This window comes from Bos mutus, chromosome 4 (assembly GCF_027580195.1).
Source record: "Bos mutus isolate GX-2022 chromosome 4, NWIPB_WYAK_1.1, whole genome shotgun sequence".
Lineage (NCBI taxonomy): Eukaryota > Metazoa > Chordata > Mammalia > Artiodactyla > Bovidae > Bos > Bos mutus.
This window is the reverse complement of record NC_091620.1, coordinates 6825670-6849923: the sequence shown is the minus strand read 5'-3', so window position 1 is coordinate 6849923 and position 24254 is coordinate 6825670. Positions and strand designations below refer to the sequence as shown.

At 41.9% G+C, this 24254-nt stretch overlaps 1 protein-coding gene across 1 annotated transcript; it reads left to right on the top strand.

Moving 5' to 3' along the window:
- The first annotated feature begins 1286 nt into the window (after nt 1-1286).
- TSGA13 (testis specific 13) lies at nt 1287-24193 on the top strand. Its single transcript, XM_005902203.3, has 7 exons — nt 1287-1309; nt 3926-4004; nt 6453-6524; nt 7430-7636; nt 19547-19686; nt 20234-20361; nt 24024-24193. The coding sequence occupies exons 1-7, from the start codon at nt 1287-1289 to the stop codon at nt 24191-24193; spliced, it is 819 nt and encodes a 272-aa protein (XP_005902265.1).
- Nucleotides 24194-24254: the final 61 nt, after the last annotated feature.

The following is a 24254-nucleotide window of genomic DNA, read 5'->3' as shown; positions in this document are numbered from 1 at the left end:
GAGCTAAGATTTCCCTATACCCTTCAAGGTATTGTACACTAGATCTTTCTATTCTTATTTTAGATGAAGTGTTTGTGTTTGTGTGATGTTTTTCCCCACCCTGGGTTGCAGACAAGCAGCACAAGCCTTGCACCCCCACTCCCCTCCCCCAATTTGCTGGCTTCCTTTATTTTAGTTTCAATCTAAACATGAGCTAGACCCACAATTCCAGAAAAACTAGACGAGAGAAAAGGATGAAAAGCTTACTAGTCTGTTTTCCTTAAAGGGGATTTGCACAGTTTAGCTCAGTTTAGTTATCAACTCTGGACAGTATGTTTAGTGTTTATGTCTAGACAAACTGCAAACAATCACCTATGGACACTATTAATACAATCTTTCCTCCAAACTCATAGGCTTTATTGGAGCTTTGGCTAATAGGCCTTACCGCAAAGAGTCGGGCACGACTGAGCAACTGAACTGAACTGAACTGAAACCTCTACTTAATTGTCAGAAGGAAGTGAAGCCACTCAGTTGTGTCTGACTCTTTGCGACCCTTTGGTCTGTAGCCCATCAGGTTTCTCCATCCATGGGATTTTCCAGGCAAGAGTACTGGAGTGGGTTGCCATTTCCTTCTCCAACTTAATTGTCTGGGTCTCCTTAATTTGACCTCATTCTACCTCTCCACTTTTATATGTTATTACTTCAAACAATAATAGCAAAAAAAAAAAAACAGAGCAAAAACAAAATAACCTTCCAGTCAGGCCTAATAACTGGAAAAATATCATATTGAGAGGGGAGGTATATAGTACAGAACAGCTACTCCTCCAAATTTCACCCACAACTGACACATGAATTTTTTATTAAGGTCTTTATGTAGGTAAATTTCACCACTATCATGGAATTGGAATGTCACCTTTAAATCATTTTGTTAACTCCATTTTTCACAAATGAGGAAATTGAGGCCCCAAGAAATGAGTTGATTTACCTAATATGTTAGCATGTAGTTGTCATTATTTTTTCATATGTAACAATCACTTCCTCTTCCTTCCCTGCATTTACCAACTAAAGTTAAGTTCTTGAGGACAAGGATCATCACATCTCATGTATTTTCTGCACTCACAAGGGCACTGCTGTCTCCTCTTGTTTCCCATCCAGGATCAAGAAAGGGGCTGAGCACACAAAATGTGCTAAGAAGAGAATGTTTGCATTGAACTGAACCCCCTGCAGAACGTGGACGATTTAGAGGCACTGAGTGTGGCCTCTGGGTGACTACTTGCCTTAGCTGGTCCACTTAGCAGTGAACAGCAATGGGCCAAAGGAGACAGACCAAGTGTGTAGTCTTGTTTGCCCAGCTAAGTTATAAATACCTCCATATACAGACCTATTTTGTAGCCCATATCACTTTGAACAGTACTAGTCACAGAGTAGATACTCAGTTAACAACATTTTAGAGACCTCTTTGGTGATCCAGTGGTTAAAACTCTGTGCTTCCACTGCAGGGAGCACAAGTTTCATCCCTAATCAGAGAACTAAGATCCTGCATGCTACGTGGCATGGTCAAAAAATAGAAAAATTTACAGTTCTCAGATCTTGGGCTGGGCTTCATGCGGCAACTAGAGTAACTTTACCAAAAAAGAAAGCACCGGGCTGTCAAAGATGGACACTGCTGGGTTGAAGGAGCATTTTTCACGTTGATCTATGCTTTAAATTGGCCTTGAACAAGAGCATCTGAGATCTTCTGCTGCCTTTTAGATACCAAAGAATCATTTTGAAAAGTGCTACAATAAAGCTGATAATATAGTGGGATTTTTGTTTTTCTAATTTTAGTTTTAATTGGAGAATAATTGCCTTACAAAGTTGTATTGGTTTTGCTGTATAACAATGTGAATCAGCCATAAGTGTGTATATATATATATATACACATATATGCATATATCCACTCTCTCTTAAGCCTCCTTCCCACCACCACCCCCAAAGCTTATAATATAGTGTTAATTATTGGTTAATTAAGTTAATAACTTAAAGCAATAGGACACATCAAAAGGGTACCAACTCTGCAATGATAAGGGGATGAATTTATTTTGGTCTGTCCACAGTGTGTCACCTGCTCTGCTGGGGACTGTTTTTAAGACCTTTGGCCTGAGTTGATGATGCAGCTTCTGGCCAGCAATAGATGGAAATGAGCCATCCTTGGATGGATTTGATCCTGGACTGGGGATTATTTGTACCATGCTATAGCCAGGTGACCTAGCAACAATATAGCTTGGCTTTTTCTACTTTTATTATTTTGGTCCTTACTCTGCCACCCTCATTTTTAAAGGGGAGAGGTTTAGTTGAGGTAGTTCCAGGATCCTACTTAATTTAAGCTAGTTTAAACTCCAAACAGAAACCAGGTTATTTATTTTCATCATTAACCCAATCTTATTGATGTGCATCTTTCACTATATTTGAACAGTAAATGGACTTCCTAAGAATTAGTCAAGGAATCCAAAATACTTTGTTACTAAATATTGCAACTTTTGCACCCCCTCCCTTTTCCCCAGAGGGAACTGGTATCTGGGGGAAGGGAGGTGGGAAAGTAAGTGAAAGCATAGATTACGAGAATATTTGTAACTGATGATTATTTTTATTATCTTAATTCTAGGTAGGGAAACTTAGCTATGCTTAGGTACATGAGGGAACCAGTAATCCAAGCAGTCATTAAGAATTGGAAATTTAATTGTGACGTTTCACTAACTATATCCCTTCTGGTGGAATTATTGGCTAATTATTGGCAAAGACAGAATTGTTTCCATGTAGAGAAGAGTAGGCAAGTAGGTCTATAAAACAGTATTTGTAATTTAAGGATATTATCATGGTCCAGTTGCACAAAAGCATTTGCTTAAACAGTCAACTAGACCAGTTCCTTGAGTGGTCTAAAATTTCTATTTTTTTATTGAGGTATAGTTAATGTACAATATCATATATGTTTCCAGTGCACAACATGGTAATTCACAATTTTTAAATGTTATAACCCATTTAAACTTATTATAAAATATTGGCTGTATTCCCTGCATTGTACAATATATCCCTGTATTTTATTTATCTTACACGTAGCAGTTTGTACCTCTTAATCTCCTTCTTCTGTCTTGCCCCTCCCCCTCCTCACTCCCCACTGGTGACCACTAGTTTGCTCACCATACCTGTAAGGATGCTTCTTTTTCATTACAGTCAGAGTTTTTTTTTTTTTTTTAGATTCCATATAGAAGTGATATCATATAATATTTGTCTTTCTCTGTCTAACTTACTTCACTTTAACATAATACCCTCCCAGTCCATTCATGCTGTTGAAAATGCACCAATTTACATCCCCATAAAGAATATATGAGGGCTTCCTTTTTTCCACATCCTCTCCAGTAATTGTTATTTGTGTTCTTTTTGATTACAACCATTCTGACAGATGTGAGGTGATAGCCTATTGTGGTTTTAATTTTCATTTATTAAAACTGCTACTTTAGGAGAAATCAACTTATCAATTGTCACCATGTCTCTAAGAGATCCTGCTTGCTAAACTCTTCAAAATGAAGTTTGGTTTTCCCCTAGCATGCAGGCTGAATAATGAATCCTTTTCTTCGCTACCCATACATGTGTAATTCAGTTCAGTTTGGTCACTCAGTCATGTCCGACTCTTTGTGGCCCCATGGACTGCAGCATGCCAGGCCTCCCTGTCCATCACCAACTCCCAGAGATTACACAAACTCATGTCCATTCAGTCAGTGATGCCATCCAACCATCTCATCCTCTGTCATCCCCTTCTCCTCCCACTTTCAAACATATGCAATTAATGATCACCTAAATTGGCTCCTTTAAGTCACGTCCCCAAACTTCATTGAGGGAGGTCAAGAACGTGTAGAAGACCACACGTTTGGGTAAGAAAATATAACTGGGTATTCTGCCTCTTTTTTAGGTCTCAACATGCCAAACCAAGGACTTTCAGAACTAGCCCAGTTACGTTTGAGAAAGAAATATTTTTTGATAGTGATGAGGTAAGAAAGAATATTAGCAATGCTCATTTATAATCTTTCTTTGGAGTCGCTTAGAGTACTTTATAAGCTGGGTCTCACAAACTTCCTGTTGAAAAGCAAAAAGTAGTTAAGATTTATATAGAAAGCAGGTTAATTTATCTAATTTAATGAAAGAGAAACAGAGACATAGAAAAGGGAAGAAAGAAAGTGAAGTTGCTCGGTCGTGTCCAACTCTTTGTGACCTTGTGGACTGTAGGCTACCAGGCTCCCCCGTCCATGGGATTTTCCAGGCAAGAATATTGGAGTGGGTTGCCATTTCCTTCTCCAGGGGATCTTCCTGACCCAGGGATTGAACCTGGGTCCCCCGCATTTTAGGCAGATGCTTTACCATCTGAGCCACCAGGGAAGTGGAAAAAGAAAAGGGAAGAGAAAGGGACATATCAACAAAGAATCACGGCTCAAAACCCAGGGACCAGAAATCTATGTTAGGGCATGAGTGAGCATTAAACCCTGACTTAAACTAGATATTGTGATCACTTCTTAAAACAAAACTCCATTGGGTAGCTTGGTTACTTCCCTAGGTTTATCATATTCAGGTAAATTTTCTGGGTCAACTTTTATTTCATCAGCCAGAGATAGTGCAATTCAACGTAAAACTAAAAACATACTTCAATTTAGACATTCTTACGCTGTGTGTGTGTGTGTGTGTGTGTGTGTGTGTATGTGCTGAGTTGCTCAGTCATGATTGACTCTGTAGTCCCATGGACTGTAGCCTGCCAGGCTCCTCTGCCCATGGAATTTTCCACGCAAGAATACTGGAGTGGGGTACCATTTCCTACTCCAGGGGATCTTAGTTAACTGCTGGAGACTAATTTGGAAAAATATATAATACCTCATAAAAATTCCCAGAGGCTTTGCCCCCCAAAATTAATTTTAAATATACTGTAAAAGAAGTCTTTGCATCTTCTCCCCCCTCCAATTTTTTCCAAGATGTTTATGATTCTAAATATTATATATCACATCTGCAAAGCAGGATTTTCAAAAGTATTTTTGTTTTGAACCCAGGGACTCCAGTTTTACAAAAAGTAGTATAAATTAAATCAGTACATCTTTGGATTTGTCCCCTATTGATTCCCACCGTCCCTAAAGGAATGCATGGCATGGCTCTGCTAGTCCTTCTCCTAGTCCTCCTCCAACACCTGAAAATTGCCAGCTCCTGGCATTTTCCTCCTGGAGCATAAGACCTCCCCTCACCACACAGTTCTGTTGCTCCTTACTATCTCCCTCTTTTTCATTCACCTTCTTACTCTATTCGCCTGTGCAGTTCCCTTTCTTCTGAATCTCATCTTACCCTATCACCTTCTTGAGAACAGGCGATCTTTAGAAATGCTGATCCACACATAAGACTGTGCTCTTTATCTAATTTCTCATTAGACCAAGCCCAAAGGAGGTAACTCAGAGCTTTTTTTAATCTCCTTGTGCTCACATCCCTTTGACCCATTCTTAGATTATCTAGGGCCAGACAACAACCCTGGAGTCAGCAGGAGTTGGAGCAGGCCCAGCGACTCTACCACTAGGCATGACACTCAGACAATCCACCAGCACCACCACTGGTAGATAAATGCAAAGTGGCAGTCAGAAGGGTTGGGGCTTCCCTGGTGGCTCAGACGGTAAAGAATCTGCCTGCAATGCGGTAGATGTTGGGTTTGGTTCCTGGATCGGGAAGATCCCCTGGAGAAGGGAATGACTTCCCACTCCAGTATTCTTGCCTGGAGAATTTCACGGCCAAAGGAGCCTAGCAGGCTACAGTCCATGAGATTGCAAACACTCAGACACAACTGAACAACTAACACTTCCACACTTTTCAGACAGAAGGGTTACCAAAATTCAATTACTCTTTGCTACATTTCTAGAAGAATCATAAATTGCAAAAATATTTTTAAAAAAATGCAAAGCGCACCGCTGTTCCTCCCTTCCTGTGTGCCACCCCCCCAGCCCAGCAAGCAGTTATCCCCAAGACTTCCTTCCACTCAAAACCCTTAAGTTATTGGCCTTCTGTAACTTGCTTTTCTCCTTAAAGATTGTCCTTCATTTTTTTCTTCTTTTTATCTGATTTCCTTCCTATAGAAATGGAAAAGGCAGAGGAAAGAGGTGTAACCCCTTGGGGTGATTTGTCTAAACTTTGATGCCGTCCTTGTCTATTTCACCACTTCACCTCCTAAGGACCCCTAACATTTCACACAGCCGGTCCACGTTTCCATGTACAAGCTGCCCTGTCAGGATGCCTTAGAACTTAGCTCTACATGCTATGGCTCTCATTCCAGCAACCCAGGGTGCAGAACATGAAGTTCTTCTCACTTAATTTGAGTTAGAGACCAGATTTTAGCTGGATTAAGGTGAAGTAAGGAATGGAATATTGTTTAGGATAGGCGCGACTTGAAACACTAATATTTTGTTTATTGTCTCTAGATTATTGATGCAGTCGGGCAATCAAAATTTGTTCTAAAGAACCTGCACCATTACACAGTCCATCCAAATTTGGTAGGTGATAAAAAGCATTCCCCCACTATCTCCAAGAGCAAGTTTCAGCTGTGGTGCCGAGGCCCAGTGCAGAGAATAACCCAAGTGCTTCCAAGTGCCACCAGCTACTGTGACTGTGCATCCTCCTGGGACCTGGAAGCAGAGCTAGCTGTCTCAGGGCGCTGATGGGAATGGTGGAGAGGGAGGAGGGTGGGGCTGGGAAGAAAGTGGGCCCTGCAGCTGACATTTTTTTCTTTCTTACTTTGAGAAAACATATGTCTAATCAGGAAGTGTTCTGTTTTCTCCCCCTCCTTTCCTCCCTCTCTAGTCCCCTGCCTTCCCCCTACTGATGGAAAAGGAAATTTAGTGGGCCTCCCCCTTCCCCCACCACATCTAAAGTGACATGCTCTTTTTGTGACTGTTTTTCCTTTTTGACATTGTGCTTGTTCTGCCTTTAATGTGGTTGTGCCTGGAGAAACGTTGGTGGGTGGGAAGAGGTGGATGAGAGCTGTGTTGGCCTCCTCAGGGCTCCCTGGGCTCAGAGATTTGGTACCTTATGGTCCACTGTGCCTCAGTGTTGTAGAGAAGGCCCTTTAGGTTTAACATAGAAACTTCTGCTGGCCCTATTGTGTTGGACACAATGTTACACTTTTTCACAAGAATTAAGTCTTCTCTGTTCCTTTTTATGTGGAAACTTTCCCATCGCATTTCCTCGGCCCCTTGGTGGATTTGCAGGGAAATGTTCTGAGAGGAGAAACGGACTGAAAGCTTCAGACATTTTCTGTAAAACAAGTTTTTGAGCAGATTTAGCCAGGCCCCGTCCAGCTTCTCTGTCCCTAACCCATAGAGGCAAAAGATTAGCTAACCAGTTAATCTGCCCTTGATCTAATCCCTTTGTCTCTCTGGAAACCTTTCTGTCTGCTCAGGCCCAGTACTATGAGCCTTTGAAGCCCACTGCACTGCAGAAATTCCTGGCTCGAAACAGGAAAATTCAAAGCTTCACGTTAAAAGTAATAGAGTATGATCAGGATAAGACCTTACTGATTCTGACCAACAACCCACTTCCCTGCCCGATAGATCATCAAGGAAAGGACGTCACACCAAAATACTTTTCCAATGAGTTACTGCTCAAGGTAAGAACACCTGGGGAAGTTTCCTGGCATCATGAGTAAGGATCCTGAGGAATTTAGCAGTTAGCTTGAAGAAGGGAGCTAACTTAACATGGAAGATGGTACTCAGGACCAACCACTTCCTTCTTATTCTTTGCCACATGCTTCACCAAATAGAATCTGAGGGTCTGGGAAATACTCAGAATCAGAGCAGTACAAACTTGGGTCATGAAACTTCATTCATTGCACAGAGAAAAGAAGGTCTTTATTAAAAAATCATTCTTCCTTGATCAAAGATATTTAATTTGTAATTAACGAAGGGTAAACTAGCCACTGGCTTTATAATTGAGTATAAAGTGCTGTGCTTAGTTGCTCAATTGTGTCTGACTCTTTGTGACCCCATGGACTGTAGCCCACCAGGCTCCTCTATCCATGGGCTTCTCCACGCAAGAATACTGGAGAGGGTTGCCATGCCCTCCTCCAGGGAATTTTCCCAACCCAGGGAGTGAACCCAGGTCTCCCACATTGCAGGCGGATTCTTTGAGTATAAAGTAGCAACAGATAAATCTGGAAATGACAAGTAAGGAACAGAAACGAATCTAAAGGGGAAAGAGTTATGCTCTCTACCCATAGCTCTTGAGTATCAAGAGGGAAGAGGAACAGAAAATTTACTATCACAGCAGCCAGATATTTGGGACTCTGTTATAAACTGTTGTTGTTGTTTAGTCACTAAGTCGAGTCTAACTCTTTGCAACCTCATGGACTGTAGCCTGAAGATGCCTCTGTCCATAGGATTTCCCAGGCAAGAATACTGGAATGGATTGCCATTTCCTTCTTCAGGGAGTCTTCCTGACCCAAGTATTGAACCCACGTCTCCTGTATTGGCCGGTAGATTCTTTACCAGTGAGCCACCAAGCAAGCCCAAGACAATTGCTAGATATATACTAAGCTAAGAACTAAAATGTAAAGGTGATTACAAGACAGTCTCTATGTTGAAGGAATTTGGAGTCTAACAGGAGAGACAAATCAATAAATGAGATATACAAAGTAATTATTAATATAATATACTAGGATATGTGAGTAATAAAAGAATATACAAGATATACTAATATAAAGTAGGGAACAATATCTTTGTTGGAGGAAAGGAGATAATCAGGGAGGTTTGGCAAAGGAGGTGAACCCTGACCAAAAATAAAAGAAGATATTCCAATCAATGGGAAAAGCAAAGGCATAGATTCATGAGAAAGTGAGGTGCATTTAGGGGAATGTAAGAGAGTAAATGGTGGTAGTGGAGAAGACTCTTGAGAGTCCCTTGGACTGCAAGGAGATCAAACCAGTCAATCCTAAAGGAAATCAAGCCTGAATATTTGCTGGAAGGACTGATGATGCTAAGGCTGAAGCTCCAATACTTTGGCTACCTGATGTGAACCAAAGAGCTGACTCAGTGGAAAATACCCTGATGCTAGGAAAGATTGAAGGCAAAGGAGAAGAGGGCGGCAGAGGATGAGGTGGTTAGATAGCATTACGGACTTAATGGACATGAGTTTGAGCAAACTCTGGGAGATGGTAGAGGATAGGGAAGACTGGCATGCTGCAGTCCATGGGGTCGCAAAGAGTTAGACATGACTTACCAACTGAACAACAACAAGAAGAGAGTAAATGGCAGGAGTTTAAAAGTATAACCAAATCTGCAGTTTAGAAAGACCTTTTTTGGAAGTTGAGCAAAAAGTATATTAGTTGCAGAGGAGATAAAAATCAGAAAGATTAACTATCACTCAACATTCAAAAACTAAGATTATGGCATCTGGTCTCATCATTTCATGGCAAGCAGATGGGGAAACAATGGAAACAGTGATAGACTTGATTTTCTTGGGCTCCAAAATCACTGCAGATGGTGACTGCAGCCATGAAATTAAAAGACACTTGCTCCTTGGAAGAAAAGCTATGACAAACCTAGACAGTATATTAAAAAGCAGAGACATTACTTTGCCAACAAAGATCCATCTAGTCAAAGCTATGATCTTTCCCGTAGTCATGTACAGATGTGAGAGCTGGACCATAGAAAAGGCTGAGCACCGAAGAATTGAAGCTTTTGAAGTGTGGTGCTAGAGAAGACTCTTGAGAGTCCGTTGGACTACAAGGAGATCAAACCAGTCAATCCTAAAGGAAATCAACTCTGAATATTCATTGGAAGGACTGATGCTGAAGCTGAAGCTCCAGCATCAGGTGGCTCCAATATTTGGCCACCTGATCAAAGAGCCAACTCATTAGAAAATACCCTGATGCTGGGAAAGATTGAAGGCAGGAGGAGAAAGGGAGGACAGAGAATGAGACGTTGGATGACATCACTGACTCAATGGACATGAGTTTGAGCAAGCTTCAGGACATGGTGAAGGACAAAGAAGCCTGGTGGGCTGCAGTCCCTGGGACTGCAAAGAGTCGGACACGACTGAACAACAACTATATTGTTGCTACAATTGTCAAGGTGAGACATGCTGAAGAATTTAATTGTCAGCTAAAAAAGATACACAACATGAGAGTTGTGAGTTAAGTTTTATTTGGGACAAAATAAGGACTTCAGCTCAGGAGACAGCACCTCAGATAGCTCTGAGAGACTGCTCCAAAGAGGTTTTGGAGGGAGGTCAATAGAAAAGATTTTGGTGAAAGGGGAGTTCAGTGCAATCAAACACTTATTTTACAAAAGGTTTTCTGCTAGTCATGAGGGGCTAATGTCACCATGAAGGGATTTAGTTCTTTTCTAGATATGAAGAGAGGCAAGGGTTGGGATGTATAGTCAAAGCTTTGGTTGTTCCAGTACTCATGTATGGATTAAAGAACTGACTCATTAGAAAAGACCCTGATGCTGGGAAGATTGAAGGGAGGAGGAGAAGGGGATGACAGAGGATGAGATAGTTGGATGGCATCACCAACTCAATGGACATGAGCTTGAGTAAGCTCCAGGAGTTGGTGATGGGCAGGGAAGCCTGGCATGCTACAGTCCATGGGGTCGCAAAGAGTCAGAGACATGATTGATAGACTGAACTGAACTGAAGGAATGGAATAATGAAATCGGTTCCTGAAAATATCTATCTAAAGACCTGTTCCACCAGTTTCCCTGGAGCACACAGTGGCTCTCCACCCTGATTTCTCTTCAGAGAGTGTTGAAAATCAGAAGCTGCAGTAGCACAGGATTCAGTCTCTGCCACTGCTGCTGCTGCTAAGTCGCTTCAGTCGTGTCCAACTCTGTGCAACTCCATAGACGGCAACCCACCAGTCTCCCCCGTCCCTGGGATTCTCCAGGCAAGAACACTGGAGTGGGTTGCCATTTCCTTCTCCAATGCGTGAAAGTGAAAAGTGAAAGTGAACTCGCTCAGTCATGTCTGACTCTTAGTGACCCCATGGACTGCAGCCTACCAGGCTCCTCTGTCCATGGGATTTTCCAGGCAAGAGTACTGGAGTGGGGTGCCATTGCCTTCTCCGAGTCTCTGCAGAGGCAGATGCAAATGCCCTTGTTGTTGTTCAGTCACTGGCACATGCTCTTGGCAAGTGCCAATTTGCACTTGACAGGCCAGTGCCAATTTGTAGTTGACAGAACTAAATCAATAGCAGAGAAAATGAAGAAAACCAATTTAAGATATATCTAGGAATCATGATCTAAAAAAGATCTTGAATTCCCTGGCAATCCATTGGTTAAGACTCCGGGGTTTCATTGCTGGGGGCCCTAGTTCAATCCCTAGTCAGAGAACCAAGATCCCACAAGCCTTGTGATGTGGCCACAAATGTGTGTGTGTGTGTGTGTGTGTGTATGTCTTTCTTGTAAAAAAGATCTTGACAGCCATTAGAGTGGGCCTAATATAACTAGAAGAAATTAAATAAGTGAAAAAGTTCACAAAAAATCTAATTATAACAGAAATATGATGCCCGGAGTGGAATTACCCAAGATAAACCATTATAATAACATGTGGTTAATTTAGAGTTAGCATTTCCTCCACTGCTAGATGCATGGCAGTGAAAGATTCTTTTCCAAACAGAGGATAAAATGCTAACACTCAACAGTATATGCTGACAAAGGAGTTAATTGATTCATGGCCTACGATTTCTTGGGTCTCAGAATTTGTGCCATTTGAGCATAAGCTCAGTGATTGTTCTCCTGGTAGTGGGTAATATACACTGAGAGGAACAAATGCCAGGCCAAGGTTGCCTTGCTCAAGGTAGAGAAGCAAATACAAGACTATCATGTAACCTTGGGGCAAGAAGAGCTTCCTTCCAACAGCTGCCACTTTGTGAGCCTTGCAGGTCACATGTGGGACCTGATCCTATTCATGAGTAAATTGCAGTACAGCCAAATTGTATTAATAGACAGTGGTAAGGCTTTGATTGTCGAAGACTGGCAGCGTGGTAATTTTATGGGGCTATCTGGAACAAGTCCAAGAAGATGGAAATGTCCAATATCTAGAATGCCTCTTGAATATTCATGCTGCATCCCTCTTGTCTTACTAGACAAATGTGGCACTCTTTTATGAGCCTAAGATTATACACAAAAGAAGCATTCTTTTGCTACATCCAGACATGTGTATAAGAGTGTGGGTTTTAGCAATCAAGTGGAAGAATGGACCAGACATGTCTATCACAGTGGTTGTTATACTCACAGCCCTTTCTAAGTAACATGACCCTACCACAGTTTGTGAAGAAAGGCCATATTCTGAGTACTTCCCTGGTGGCGCAGAGGTTAAAGCATCTGCCTGCAATGTGGGAGACCTGGGTTCGATCCCTGGGTCGGGAAGATCCCCTGGTGAAGGAAATGGCAATCCACTCCAGTATTCTTGCCTGGAGAATCCCATGGATGGAGGAGCTTGGTGAGCTACAGTCCATGGGTCGCAAAGAGTCAGACACAACTGAGCAACTTCACTTTCACTTTCAGACTCAGTTTTCTAAGCCTACCTAGAGCCAGAGGAGGACACCAGACCCAGGGAAGCCAATCTCATAGGCTGCTTAGTGACCTGTGCTATAGATTGGTGCTGTTAAACCAAACCAACCAAAAAAAAACCTGAAACCAAACCAAAACCAACTGAGGCCAAAAGCTTGGCATTAGTACACCAGTACTGAAGCAAATCTCAGAGACAGAATTTTGGGTGAAATAGAAAAGAATAGATTTATTGCCCTTGACTAAATAAGATTACAACTTGAGAGTTGTGAGTTAAGTTTTACTGGGGGCAAAATGAGGACTGCAGCCTGGGAGGCAGCATCTCAGATAGATCTGAGAGACTGCTCCAAAGAAGGAGCGGGGGAAGGTCAATATGTATAAAATTTTGGTGAAGGGGGAGTTCAGTGCAATCAGGCACTCGCTTTACAAAAGGTTTTCTGCTAGTCATGAAGAGGTGATGACTATGAAGGGATTTAGTGCTTTTTTAGATATTAAGAGATACAAGGATTGAGATCATAAATTCTGTTCCTAAAAATACCCACAGCCTTGTCTAACTCAGTGCAAATATGAGCCACGCCATGTAGGACAACCCAAGATGGACGGGTCATGGTGGAGAGTTCTGACAAGATGTGGTCCACTGGAGAGGGGAATGGCAAGCCACTTAAGTATTCTTGCCTTGAGAACCTCATGAACAGTATGAAAAGGCAAAAAAGAAATGACACTGAAAGATGAACTCCCCAGGTCAGTACGTGCCCAATATGCTACTGGAGAAGAATAGAATAACAACTCCAGAAAGAAGGAAGAGATGAAGCCAAAGCAAAAACAATGCCCTGCTGTGGATGTGACTGATGATGGAAGTGAAGTCCGATGTATAAAGAACAATATTGCATAGGAACCTGGAATGTTAGGTCCATGAATCAAGGTAAATTGGAAGTGGTCAAACAGGAGATGGCAAGATTGAACACTTTAGGAATCAGTGAACTAAAATGGACTGGAATGGGTGACTTTAATTCAGATGACCATTATATCTACTACTGTAGGTAAGAATCCCTTAGAAGAAATGAAGTAGCCCTCATAGTCAACAAAAGAGCCCTAAATGCAGTACTTGGATGCAGTCTCACAAATAACAGAATGATTTCTGTTCATTTCCAAGGCAAACCATTCAGTATCAACAGTAATCCAAGTCTGTGCCCCAACTACTAATGCCAAAGAAGCTGAACAGTTCTATGATGACCTATTATGCCTTCTAGAACTAACACCAAAAAAAAGATGTCCTTTTCATCATAGGGGACTGGAATACAAAAGTATGAAGTAAACAGATACCTGGAGTAACAGGCAAGTTTGACCTTGGAGTATAAAATGAAGCAGGGCGAAGGCTAACAGAGTTTTGCCAAGAGAACGCACTGGTCATAGCAACATCCTCTTTCAACAACACAAGAGAAGACTCTACACATGGACATCACCAGATGGTTATAATGAAATCACATTGATTATATTCTTTGCAGCCAAAGATGGAGACACTTTACACAGTCAGCAAAAAAAACACTGGGAAGTGACTGTGACTCACATCATAAAATCCTTATTGCAAAATTCAGACTAAGTTGAAGAAAGTAAGGAAAACCACTAGACCTTTGAGGTACGACCTAAATCACATCCATTAGGATTATACAGTGGAAGTGACAAATAGATTCAAGGGATTAGCTTCCAGGCAGGCTGGAATCCCTACAAATAGAATGTGTGAAGAACTATGGATGGAGGTCCATGACATTGCAGAGGCGGCGGTGATCAAAACCATCCCCAATAAAAAGAAATGCAAAAAGGCAAAATGGTTGTCTGAGGAGGCCTTAGCTGAGAAAAGAAGAGAAGTGAAAGGCAAAGGAGAAAAGGAAAGATATACCCATTTGAATGCACAGTTCCAAAGAAAAGCAAGGGGAGATAATATCAGTGATCATTGCAAAGAAAAAGGGGAAAACAATAGAATGGGAAAGACTAGAGATCTCTTTAAGAAAATTAAGAGATACCAAGGGAACATTTCATGCAAAGATGGGCTCAATAAAGAACAGAAACGGTATGGACCTAATAGAAGTAGAAGATATTAAGAAGAGGTGGCAAGAATACACAGAAGAACTATACAAAAAAGATCTTAATGACCCAGATAACCACAATGGTGTGATCACTCACCTAGAGTCAGACATTCTGGAATGTGAAGTCAAGTGGGCCCTAGAAAGCATGACTATGAACAAAGCCAGTGGAGGTAATGGAATTCCAGTTGAGCTATTTCAAATCCTAAAAGATGATGCTGTTAAAGTGCTGAAGTCAATATGTCAGCAAATTTGGAAACCCCAGCAGTGGCCACAGGACTGGAAAAGGTCAGTTTTCATTCCAATCCCAAAGAAAGGCAATGCCAAAGTATGTTTAAACTACTATTCAATTGCACTCATCTCACACCCTAGCAAAGTAATGCTCAAAATTCTCCAAGCTAGGCTTCACCAATACGTGAACTGTGATCTTCCAAATGTTCAAGATGGATTTAGTAAAGGCAGAGGAATCAGAGATCAAATTGCCAACATCAACTGGATCATAGAGAAAGCAAAAGAATTCCAGAAAAACAACTACTTTTGCTTTATTGACCATGCCAAAGCCTTTGAGTGTGTGTATCACAACAAACTGTGGAAAATTCTTAAAGTGATGGGAATATCAGACCACCTTACCTTCCTCCTGAGAAATCTGTATGCAGGTCAAGAAGCAACAATTAGAACCAGACATGGAACAATAGACTGGTTCCAAATTCAGAAAGAAATACATCAAGGCTGTATATCGTCATCCTGCTTATTTAACGTACATGCAGAGACGTACGTATGTACATGATGTACATACATCATGAGAAATGCTGGGCTGGATGAATCACAAGCTGGAATCAAGATTGCCAGGAGAAATACCAATAACCTCAGATATGCAGATGACACCACCGTTATAGCAGAAAGTGAAGAAGAACTAAAGAGCCTCTTGGTTAAAATGAAAGAGAGAGTGAAAAGCTGGCTAAAAGTCAACATTCAAAAAAGTAAGATCATGGCATTCAGCCCCATCACTTCTTGGCAAATAGATGGGGAAACAATGGAAACAGTGACAGAATTTATTTCAGCTCCAAAATCACCACAGATGGTGACTCTAGCCTTGAAATTAAAGGACACTTGCTCCTTGGAAGAAAAGCTATGAGAAACCTAGACAGCATATTAAAAAGCAGAGACATTACTTTGCTGACAGAGGTCCATCTAGTCAAAGCTATGGTTTTTCCAGTAGTTGCATATGTGTGTGAGAGTTGCACCATAAAAAAGACTGTGCACCAAAGAATTGATGCTGTTAGACTGTGGTGTTGGAGAAGACTCTTGAGAGTCCCTTGGACTGCAAGGAGATCCAACCAGTCCATCCTAAAGGAAATCAGTCCTGAATATTCATTGGATGGACTGATACTGAAGCTGAAACTCCAATACTTTGGCCACCTGATGCAAAGAACTGACTCATTAGAAAAGGCCCTGATGCTGGGAAATATTGAAGGCAGGAGGGGAAGGGGAGGACAGAGGATGAGATGGTTGGATGGCATCACTGACTAAATGGACATGGGTTTGAGCAAGCTCTGGGAATTGGCTATGGACAGGGAAGCCTGGCGTGCTGCAGTCCATGGGGTCATACAGAGTCGGACATGATTGAGTGAATGAACTGACTGAAAAACACCCAACTATCCAAAGACATGTCCCACCAGATTCCTGGGAGCACAGAGTGCTTCACTCCAAACTGAATTCCCTCAGGAGGTGTTGAAAGTCAACAGCTGCTGTGGCACAGTGTTCAATCTCTGCAGAAGCAGATGGCAAATGCCCTTGTTGTTCAGTCACTGGCAATGCAATTGGTAAGTGACAATTTGTGGCTGACATTGCTTTGCTAGGCAAAGGGGGCACACAGTGGGCTCCTACGCTGAGAAACTGTGTGTCCCAACCTAGGAGGATTTGATGATGAGTTTTATAGGAATAGTTCATGAGTGGGGTTGCTGATAAAATTAGGCTGTGTGCAGGGCCTGAATGCTTTTAATTTTGTCTCAGGTGGTCTTGATGAACTTCTCTGGTTCCTTTAATCTTGCTTCAGGTGGTTTTTTGACTACTCTTCCCTTGATTAGCAACTGTTTGATAATCCGGGAAGGTCATGGAGGCTGGAGTCCCTACAAATGAGAAATAGGCGACAGAAAGATTTCCGTGCCCAGGAGCTCCCAGGAGCTTAGTTTGGTAACCTACCAACAACCAAAATCTTTGGGCTAGTCAGATTCTTGCTTCCAGGGCTCTGAATTGGGAAAGGAAAAGATTGAGAGTGTGTGAGGAGGAGGAGAGTGTTGAGATTGGAGGAGGGCATGGTAACCCACTCCAGTATTCTTGCCTGGAGAATCCCATGTATAGAAGAGCCTGGTGGGCGACAGTCCATAGGGTTGCAGAGTCAGGTATGACTGAAGTGACTTAGCACACATGTGCATGTGGGAATAAAAACTGAAAGGACATGGAGAGGAGGGACAGAGAAAAGTCAAACCATGAGTAAGAAGGTAGTAGGTAAGTAGGGGAAGATTGAAGCAAAAGTTGTAGGTTAAAAAAAATGATATTCAGGGCAAAAGTAAGGAAGGAATGCTAGAGTGAGAAGGAAGCAGACAGAAAGAAAGTAGGAAACATGTTAATGGATAATGCTAAATGATATGAGACAAGATAGACAAGCTCATGCAGTTGGGGTCCTTAGCTCGTGCTGCTTTGGATTCCAAATAATGGTTTTATTCTTGTTTTTTTGCTCTAAAATCTAGCTCTGCTAAGGTTTCTGCTCTTTTGTGGTCAGATTATTGGCTATGACAGGTCCTAGCCATAAATGGAGGTAACTTAAATGAATACCCCTATTAATGGAGGTAACGTCAATGAATCCTGTTCCTCAAAATGAAATAGTTTCAAGAGCATGAGAATCAAAAGGACATGGTTCAACCACAGGATTTTTATAAGAATTTATGAGATTTTTATGAGAATTAAACAATAAATGTAACAGATATAGCAAATAAATACAACAAAATAACCAATTAATGTAATAACAAATATAAAAAAAGACATGGTTAATTCATCAGCAAGCCTTTTAAAAAAGAGGTTTGAAAATTCTGAGCAAAAAGGTTCAGTACAGGTCAACTAATTAGTTTGGTTATTCATTTATTCTGTCATTGTTTTATTCGTTCAATAACATTCATTGAGCACTTACTATTTGCCAGGCAATGTTATGTGGTAGGGATCTATCAGTGACTAAGTCAAAGTTTAATTCCAGTGGAGCAGACAGACAATAAGCAAGTCAACAATTGCACAGAAAGTACCTAATGTAATAAGTGCCCTCAAAAGTAGGATAAAGGAGTGGAGAGTGATGGGTGTGGTTTTAGACAGAGTAGCTAGAGAAGGTTCTCAGAAGCAGTGATGACATTTGAATAGGGACTTTAATGAGATATATCCTGCAGCTGTCTACACCTAGAAAATTGTTCCCATTTCAGATGGCCACACATTAGGAAAAATCTAGTTTGTAACTTTCTCAAATGAGTTAAAATGAGAGAAATCAGGAGAACAGGGAATAACCCAAAGCCATGTCATATGAAAAAATGTTGGCAATGTTAATCCTGGAAGAGAGAGGGAACTCAGGGGAAATGTGACAGATTTCTTTACATTATTTAAGGCATCTATGAAAGAGACACTAGATTTGTTCTGTTTGGAGTTGTTGCTGTTGTTCAGTCACTCAGTCATGTCTGACTCTTTGTGACCCCATGGACTGCAGCATGCCAGGCGTCCCCATCCTTCACTATCTCTTGGAGTTTGCTCAAACTCATGTCTATTGAGTTAATGATACCAACCAACCATCTCATCCTCTGTCACCTGCTTCTCTTCCTGCCTTTCAACTTTCCAAGCATCAGGGACTTTTCCAATGAGTCAGCTCGTTGCATCAGGTGGCCAAAGTATTGGACCCTCAACTTCAGCATCAGTCCTTCCAATGAATATTTAAGGTTGATTTCCTTTAGGACTAACTGGTTTGATCTCCTTGCTGTCCTCTTAGGAAGACTCTCAAGAGTCTTCTCCAGCACCACAGTTCAAAAGCATCAATTCTTTGGTGCTCAGCCTTCTTTACAGTCCAACTCTCTCATTTGTACATGACTATTGGAAAAACCATAGTTTTGACTATACGGATCTTTGTCAGCAAAGTGTTGTCTCTGCTTTTTAATACTCTGTCTAGGTTTGTCGTAGTTTCCCTTCCAATGAGCAAGTGTCTTTCTATTTCATGGTTGCCATTTGGACTGTAGGGTAGAAGTTACAGGGTGTTAGCAATCAGCTATTAATTAAGTAGGTTAGGTTTTTAGAGATAGGAAGATTGACCACTTGATAATGATATGGAGGGGATAAGATGATTGGTTAGACTTGATGACCTTTATGATCCTTTGAAAGTCTTTGATTCTATGACTTTAATAATGACAAAATTATTACGTCACAAAACATCCCATTCTGTGGCCTTTTCACTGCAGAGAATAGGATGTGAATGAGACAGCCATCTCTAAGAAAGGTGGGTAGCATCCCATGGATCAACAATATTTCCCAAAACAAAAGAAAACAAAACAATATTTCCCAATTTATCACCAAATGTTTGGTTTCCTAAGCACTTCACTAAGTGAATCCTCAAAACCCAGGGAATTCTTCCACTTACACACAGGGCTCGTGTGCAAGCTTAATCGATGACTTTGGAATCTGACCAAAATTTGGACAAATCATCTGGCTGTGAAATGAATATGTGTCAGCCCACTTAGGGAATTGCTTTTCTCTTCTTTGGGTTTCTGTACCCCTACTTCCCTCTTTGGCAGGTCTTGTTGCATGAGTTTAGGGAACTGAAGCTTAGTCCAGGAACCTAGCTCTGCCTTTAAGCCCAGGGGACTCAGCTTACTTCCTCACTTTCTATTCTTCCCATTGCTGCAGGAAAGTCATCAGCACAAGCCCACTGAGAACTTCTTCCTACCCTTGATGCCTCAGAAAAAAAATTTAAGATCTGGACTGAAACCAGTATTCCCTTTGATGCTGTTGGAGGACACCAAATCCAAGCGAGAACAATGGTTTAGGTGAAGTCCTGGGTCTTTCTTTCCTTTTCCTTATTCATGTCACTATCTCTCTTCAATACAATTTAACAAATACTTTTTGGTTATAGGGAATGTGGAAAACTGTATAACAATAAGACAGCTTTCCTACGTGACCCCCAAGCACATTTCCACCTTAGCGACAGAGAAACAGTAATGCAAACTAAGGTTTTTCACAAGAGATGTAGTCAAAGGTCTATGATTTGAGGAACCGACAACAAAAAATCTCCCTCAGTGCATGTTAAGGATTGTGGTATAGGAACAATCTGATTTGAAACTGGTTATAGGAGCAGCCTCTATCTAGTTTGGAGAGGAGAGAGGAGATTCTGGAGTTCCTTCATAGACTTGCAATGCTAGGTTCTAGAAGCATCCCTTCCACTGAACAAAACTGCCACTCTGTACCAATGAACACCCTCTAATTGTGTCCTTTCTTCTTCCCTAGAATCTGAGGATGTAGTTCCTGGTTCCAGTAACCCCCTACCCCTACCTCACCCCCACGCTAGGACCTACTAAGTCAACTTTCTTTGTTAAGGTTTTCCACTGACAATGATTTCAAGAGTGAAGGGAAGTATTCAAAGGTCTACACTCTGAGGCAACAGAAGAAAATGTACCCTCAGCTCACCTTTGCTTCAGTCTGTAAAAAATATATGAAGAATGATGGTAAGGTCCTCTCTTTCAAAGCAATGCTTTACAAGACAGCGACATGGGCAGGAGGGACAACCTATAGAGATGAGTGATGAGGGCAAATCAACATCTCTTTTGGAGGTTCCAGAGACTGTTTTTCTGTGTAGCATGGAAGCCAAGAACAGATAGAGGCCTGAGTGGTTCTAGGCTTTTGACCTTGTGTAAATCCTTAAATTTCAAGAAAGTTCCAGCATAGTGTTTCCCAAACTACATCACCCACCACGTTACTAGTTTTGGTCAATGTGTTAATTGCCCTATAATTTACTTAATGTTTTTTCTTTAAAAGTATTACTATTTTTTGGTTTCATCCTAATTATTATCCTATGTTATTATTCTATGTCCTATGTCCTAATGTCCTATGTTATTGACATCATGGGTTTGACATACTAACACATGGGGTTTTTTCTCCTCTTATACATTTAATTGAGGTTTCCCTGGTGGCTCAGATGGTAAAGAATCTGCCTGCAACGCAGGAGACGTGGGTTGGGAAGATTCCCTGGAGGAGGACATGGCAACCCACTCCAGTATTCGTGCCACCATGGACAGAGGAGCATGGTGGGCTACAGTTCATGGGGTTGCAAAGAGTTGGAAATGACTGAAGGACAAAGCACAGCGTACATTTAATCAAATTCATAATAATTAAAATTTAAAATGTTTACGTATCTCCCAAAACTACCCGGTGGTGTGCCTATCACACTTTGAGGAAAACTGTTCTAGAAGGGCCAAAGGATAAGCTGTGAGTCTCAAAGGTCCATGAGTCTCCTTGGGGCTGAGGCAGGACAGTGTGGAATAAGGGATAAGGTAGGGGTGCAAGGTAGGGGATGGCTTCCCTGGTGGCTCAGAGGTTAAAGTATCTGCCTGCAATGCAGGAGACCTGGGTTCGATCTCTGGGTTGGGAAGATGCCCTGGAGAAGGAAATGGCGCCCCACTCCAGTACTCTTGCCTGGAGATTCCAAGGTAGGGAATGAGGTAGGGGTGCAAGAAGAATGCTTCTCACAAAGTGTCATTGATTTAGCAACATTTATCAGGCACTTACTAAGTGTTGGATATTTATCAAGCACCAGTAATAGCACTTTCAGTACATAGGATAGATGGATGGCCAGATCACTAAGGGCTTTGTCTATTAGTATAAATAAAGGCTTAGGTTTTATCCAGCAAGTGTTTATGACCCACTGAAGAATTTCAGAGCACTGAAGTCACCTTTGTGTATTAGTTTAATCAGTGAGTCCCCAGACTTCCCTAGCCTATGGCTCCAAAATAAGGTTCATTTCTCCTCTGGGGTTTCTCTCCTTGAGCAATTTCTGAAACTCCCAAAGGTATGCTTCCCTGTTCTCCAAGGCCATTCTAGTGACAGCCAACCATCCTCAGTTCCAACACTCACAGCTCCAGAGGCGTGAGGGCATATTTTACCATCCCTTACCTGGCTTCTTCAAGCATCTCTGCTCCTCCTGGACCTATGTGCCACCTCACCCAAGATCCACCTACTGCCTCTCTTAACTCCCTGTGCTTGAGCGTTCAGTTGTGTCTGACTCTTTGTGACCCTATGGACTGTAGCCCACCAGGCTCCTCTGTCCATAAGATTTTCCAGGCCAGAGTATTGGAGTGGGTTGCCATTTCCTTCTCCAGGAGATCTTCCTGACTCTGGGATTGAACCCATGTCTCTCACATCTCCTGCATTGCAGGTAGATTCTTTACCACTTAAGCCATCAGGGAAGCACCCTCTTAACTCCCCATATACAGCTAAACCCAAACTGTGGCATTAAATAACACTTCATAGAGACTTCCCTGGCAGTCCAGTGGTTAAGCCTCTGCACTTCCAATGCAGGGGGTGTGGGTTTGATCCCTGATCAGGGAACTAGATCCCACACGCTGCAGCAAACAGCCAAAACAGAACAAACAAACAAAACTAAAACCCAAGACACTTCACAGATGTGGACAAAAGTTCAAAGATGGCAGAGTCATTATCTTGTTTTAAAAGGGGCCACTCAGGGACTTCCCTGGTGGTCCAGTGGCTAAGATTTCACACTCCCAATGCAGGGGGCTCAGGTTCAATCCTGGGTCAGAGAACTAGATCCTACATGCTGCAACTAAGACTCAGGGCAGCCAAAAAAATAAATATTTAAAAATAAATAAATAAAAAGGGCCACTCTTAGGCTCAGCCTCAACCGTCCCTTCCATCCTCCAAGTTCCTTCACACTTACCAGCAGGTCCCCAGCATATTATCCATTCTTGTGAGTCTCTCGGTTTACATTCACCATCTCTGCCTAGGCTCCCAATACTTTGGCCCATGAGAGTGGAAGAGGTTGCTCCTTTCCCCTAAGCCTTTTTATTTTCAGGCCCAGAATAAATAAGTAGGAACATTTATTTCCTTCAAGGGAAACTCTACATGGAAAGCAAGGTTTGAGCTTTATGAGCCAGAAAAGGCAAGCATAATAGTATACTTTGTAAAACTGGAGTTAAATCTCAATTGATACCATATGCAGCATATCAGCAGTTTAGCTTAAATCCATATTAGAAGAAAGAATTTCTCCAGGGTCTAGACTCTAATCTGGATTAGGATTTTTCTGATTTTTCAAGGCCATGATTCTGTTAAGGTAACTCAATTTACACTTCTAAACAGAACACTTAATATCTCAGTCTGAAGAATTTCTTAGAATTATGGTAACTTTACAGTTTCCCTCAAGAAAAATGAATGGCTATTTACCTAGGTATCTAAAGGGCCATTACTGTGCTTTTCCTAAACAATCTATTGTGAAGTTGATGCAGTGTCTCTACTTCACGCAAAAGAGAAGTTAGCAAGCCCTCCTTCCATCCATAATGTTCCATGTTTCCCAGGCATCCAAACAAAAGGTTACATAGAAAACTGTTTTGATGGGGGCCATGAAGGCTGGTTAGGAGGCTGTCCAAAAAACAGACAGGACCTGAACTAAGGCAATAGCAGTAGGAATAAGAAAACAGATTTAAGGGATATGGCATAATGCTTCAGAATAGAGGGGAGGGATGGGAACAGGACAAGCCCACAACAGAGGCGTCCAAGAAGGGCTGAAATTGAAAGAGAATCTGGAAAAAGTGATACTGAAGCCAAAGGTAGAAACAGCTTCTTAGTTACACTCTCAGACAGGAGAACTGAAAATCAACATACATTTTAGGAAAGGGCTAAGAGGAGAGGAATATGAACGCACAAGTGAAAGTACCCTAACTTAGTAAGAGTTATGTAAGTGTCAACCCCCTGGAGAAGGGAATGGCAACCCACTCCAGTATTCTTGCCTGGAGAATTCTGTGGACAGAGGAGCCTGGTGGGCTATTGTTCATGGGGCCGCAAAGAGTTGGACACGACTGAGCAACTAACACACACACAAACACACAAGTGTCAAAATGGTCACAGATGGAATCATTTGAAAGGGGTGGGATTAGATAGGGAAGATCCTAAACTGGTAGTGTTTTAAAGTGTGTCTTGATGAAGGGAAGAATTATAAACAGAGTTGGGAATGGTGGTCAGTTGTCCAAAACCTACCCTTCTTGCTCTGAGTAAAGACCAGCTTTCTCACCCCTCCAAATAGGTCTCTTTTCGTTTCTCACATTATGTGTCCTCCCTCGGGAAGTCCATTTTCACGAAGGTGCCCTGTGCTTTGTTGCAGTCTCCAAGAAGTCAGGGAGCGACTCGCCAACTTCCCAGATGATTTGGGAACCATTAACCCTTTCATCACTCCTGGAGAAGAAGCCCACCAGAACCGCACCAGGAGAGAGCGAGTTCCGCAATGGAAGGGCCCAGCAGTGGTTTATAAAAAGCGCCATTGTCATTAAGTGAAAACAAACCCTACATGGCCCCCGCTTCTTCTCCAAAGACTGAGGGGCCTGCAGAAGTCGCC

Coding starts and splice junctions, on each gene's coding strand:
- TSGA13 (XM_005902203.3), top strand. CDS start 1,287: ATGGGCCAAAGGAGACAGACCAA. Junction 1,310..3,925: donor GGCCAAAGGAGACAGACCAA/GTGTGTAGTCTT, acceptor CCTCTTTTTTAG/GTCTCAACATGCCAAACCAA. Junction 7,637..19,546: donor CCAATGAGTTACTGCTCAAG/GTAAGAACACCT, acceptor CCATTGCTGCAG/GAAAGTCATCAGCACAAGCC.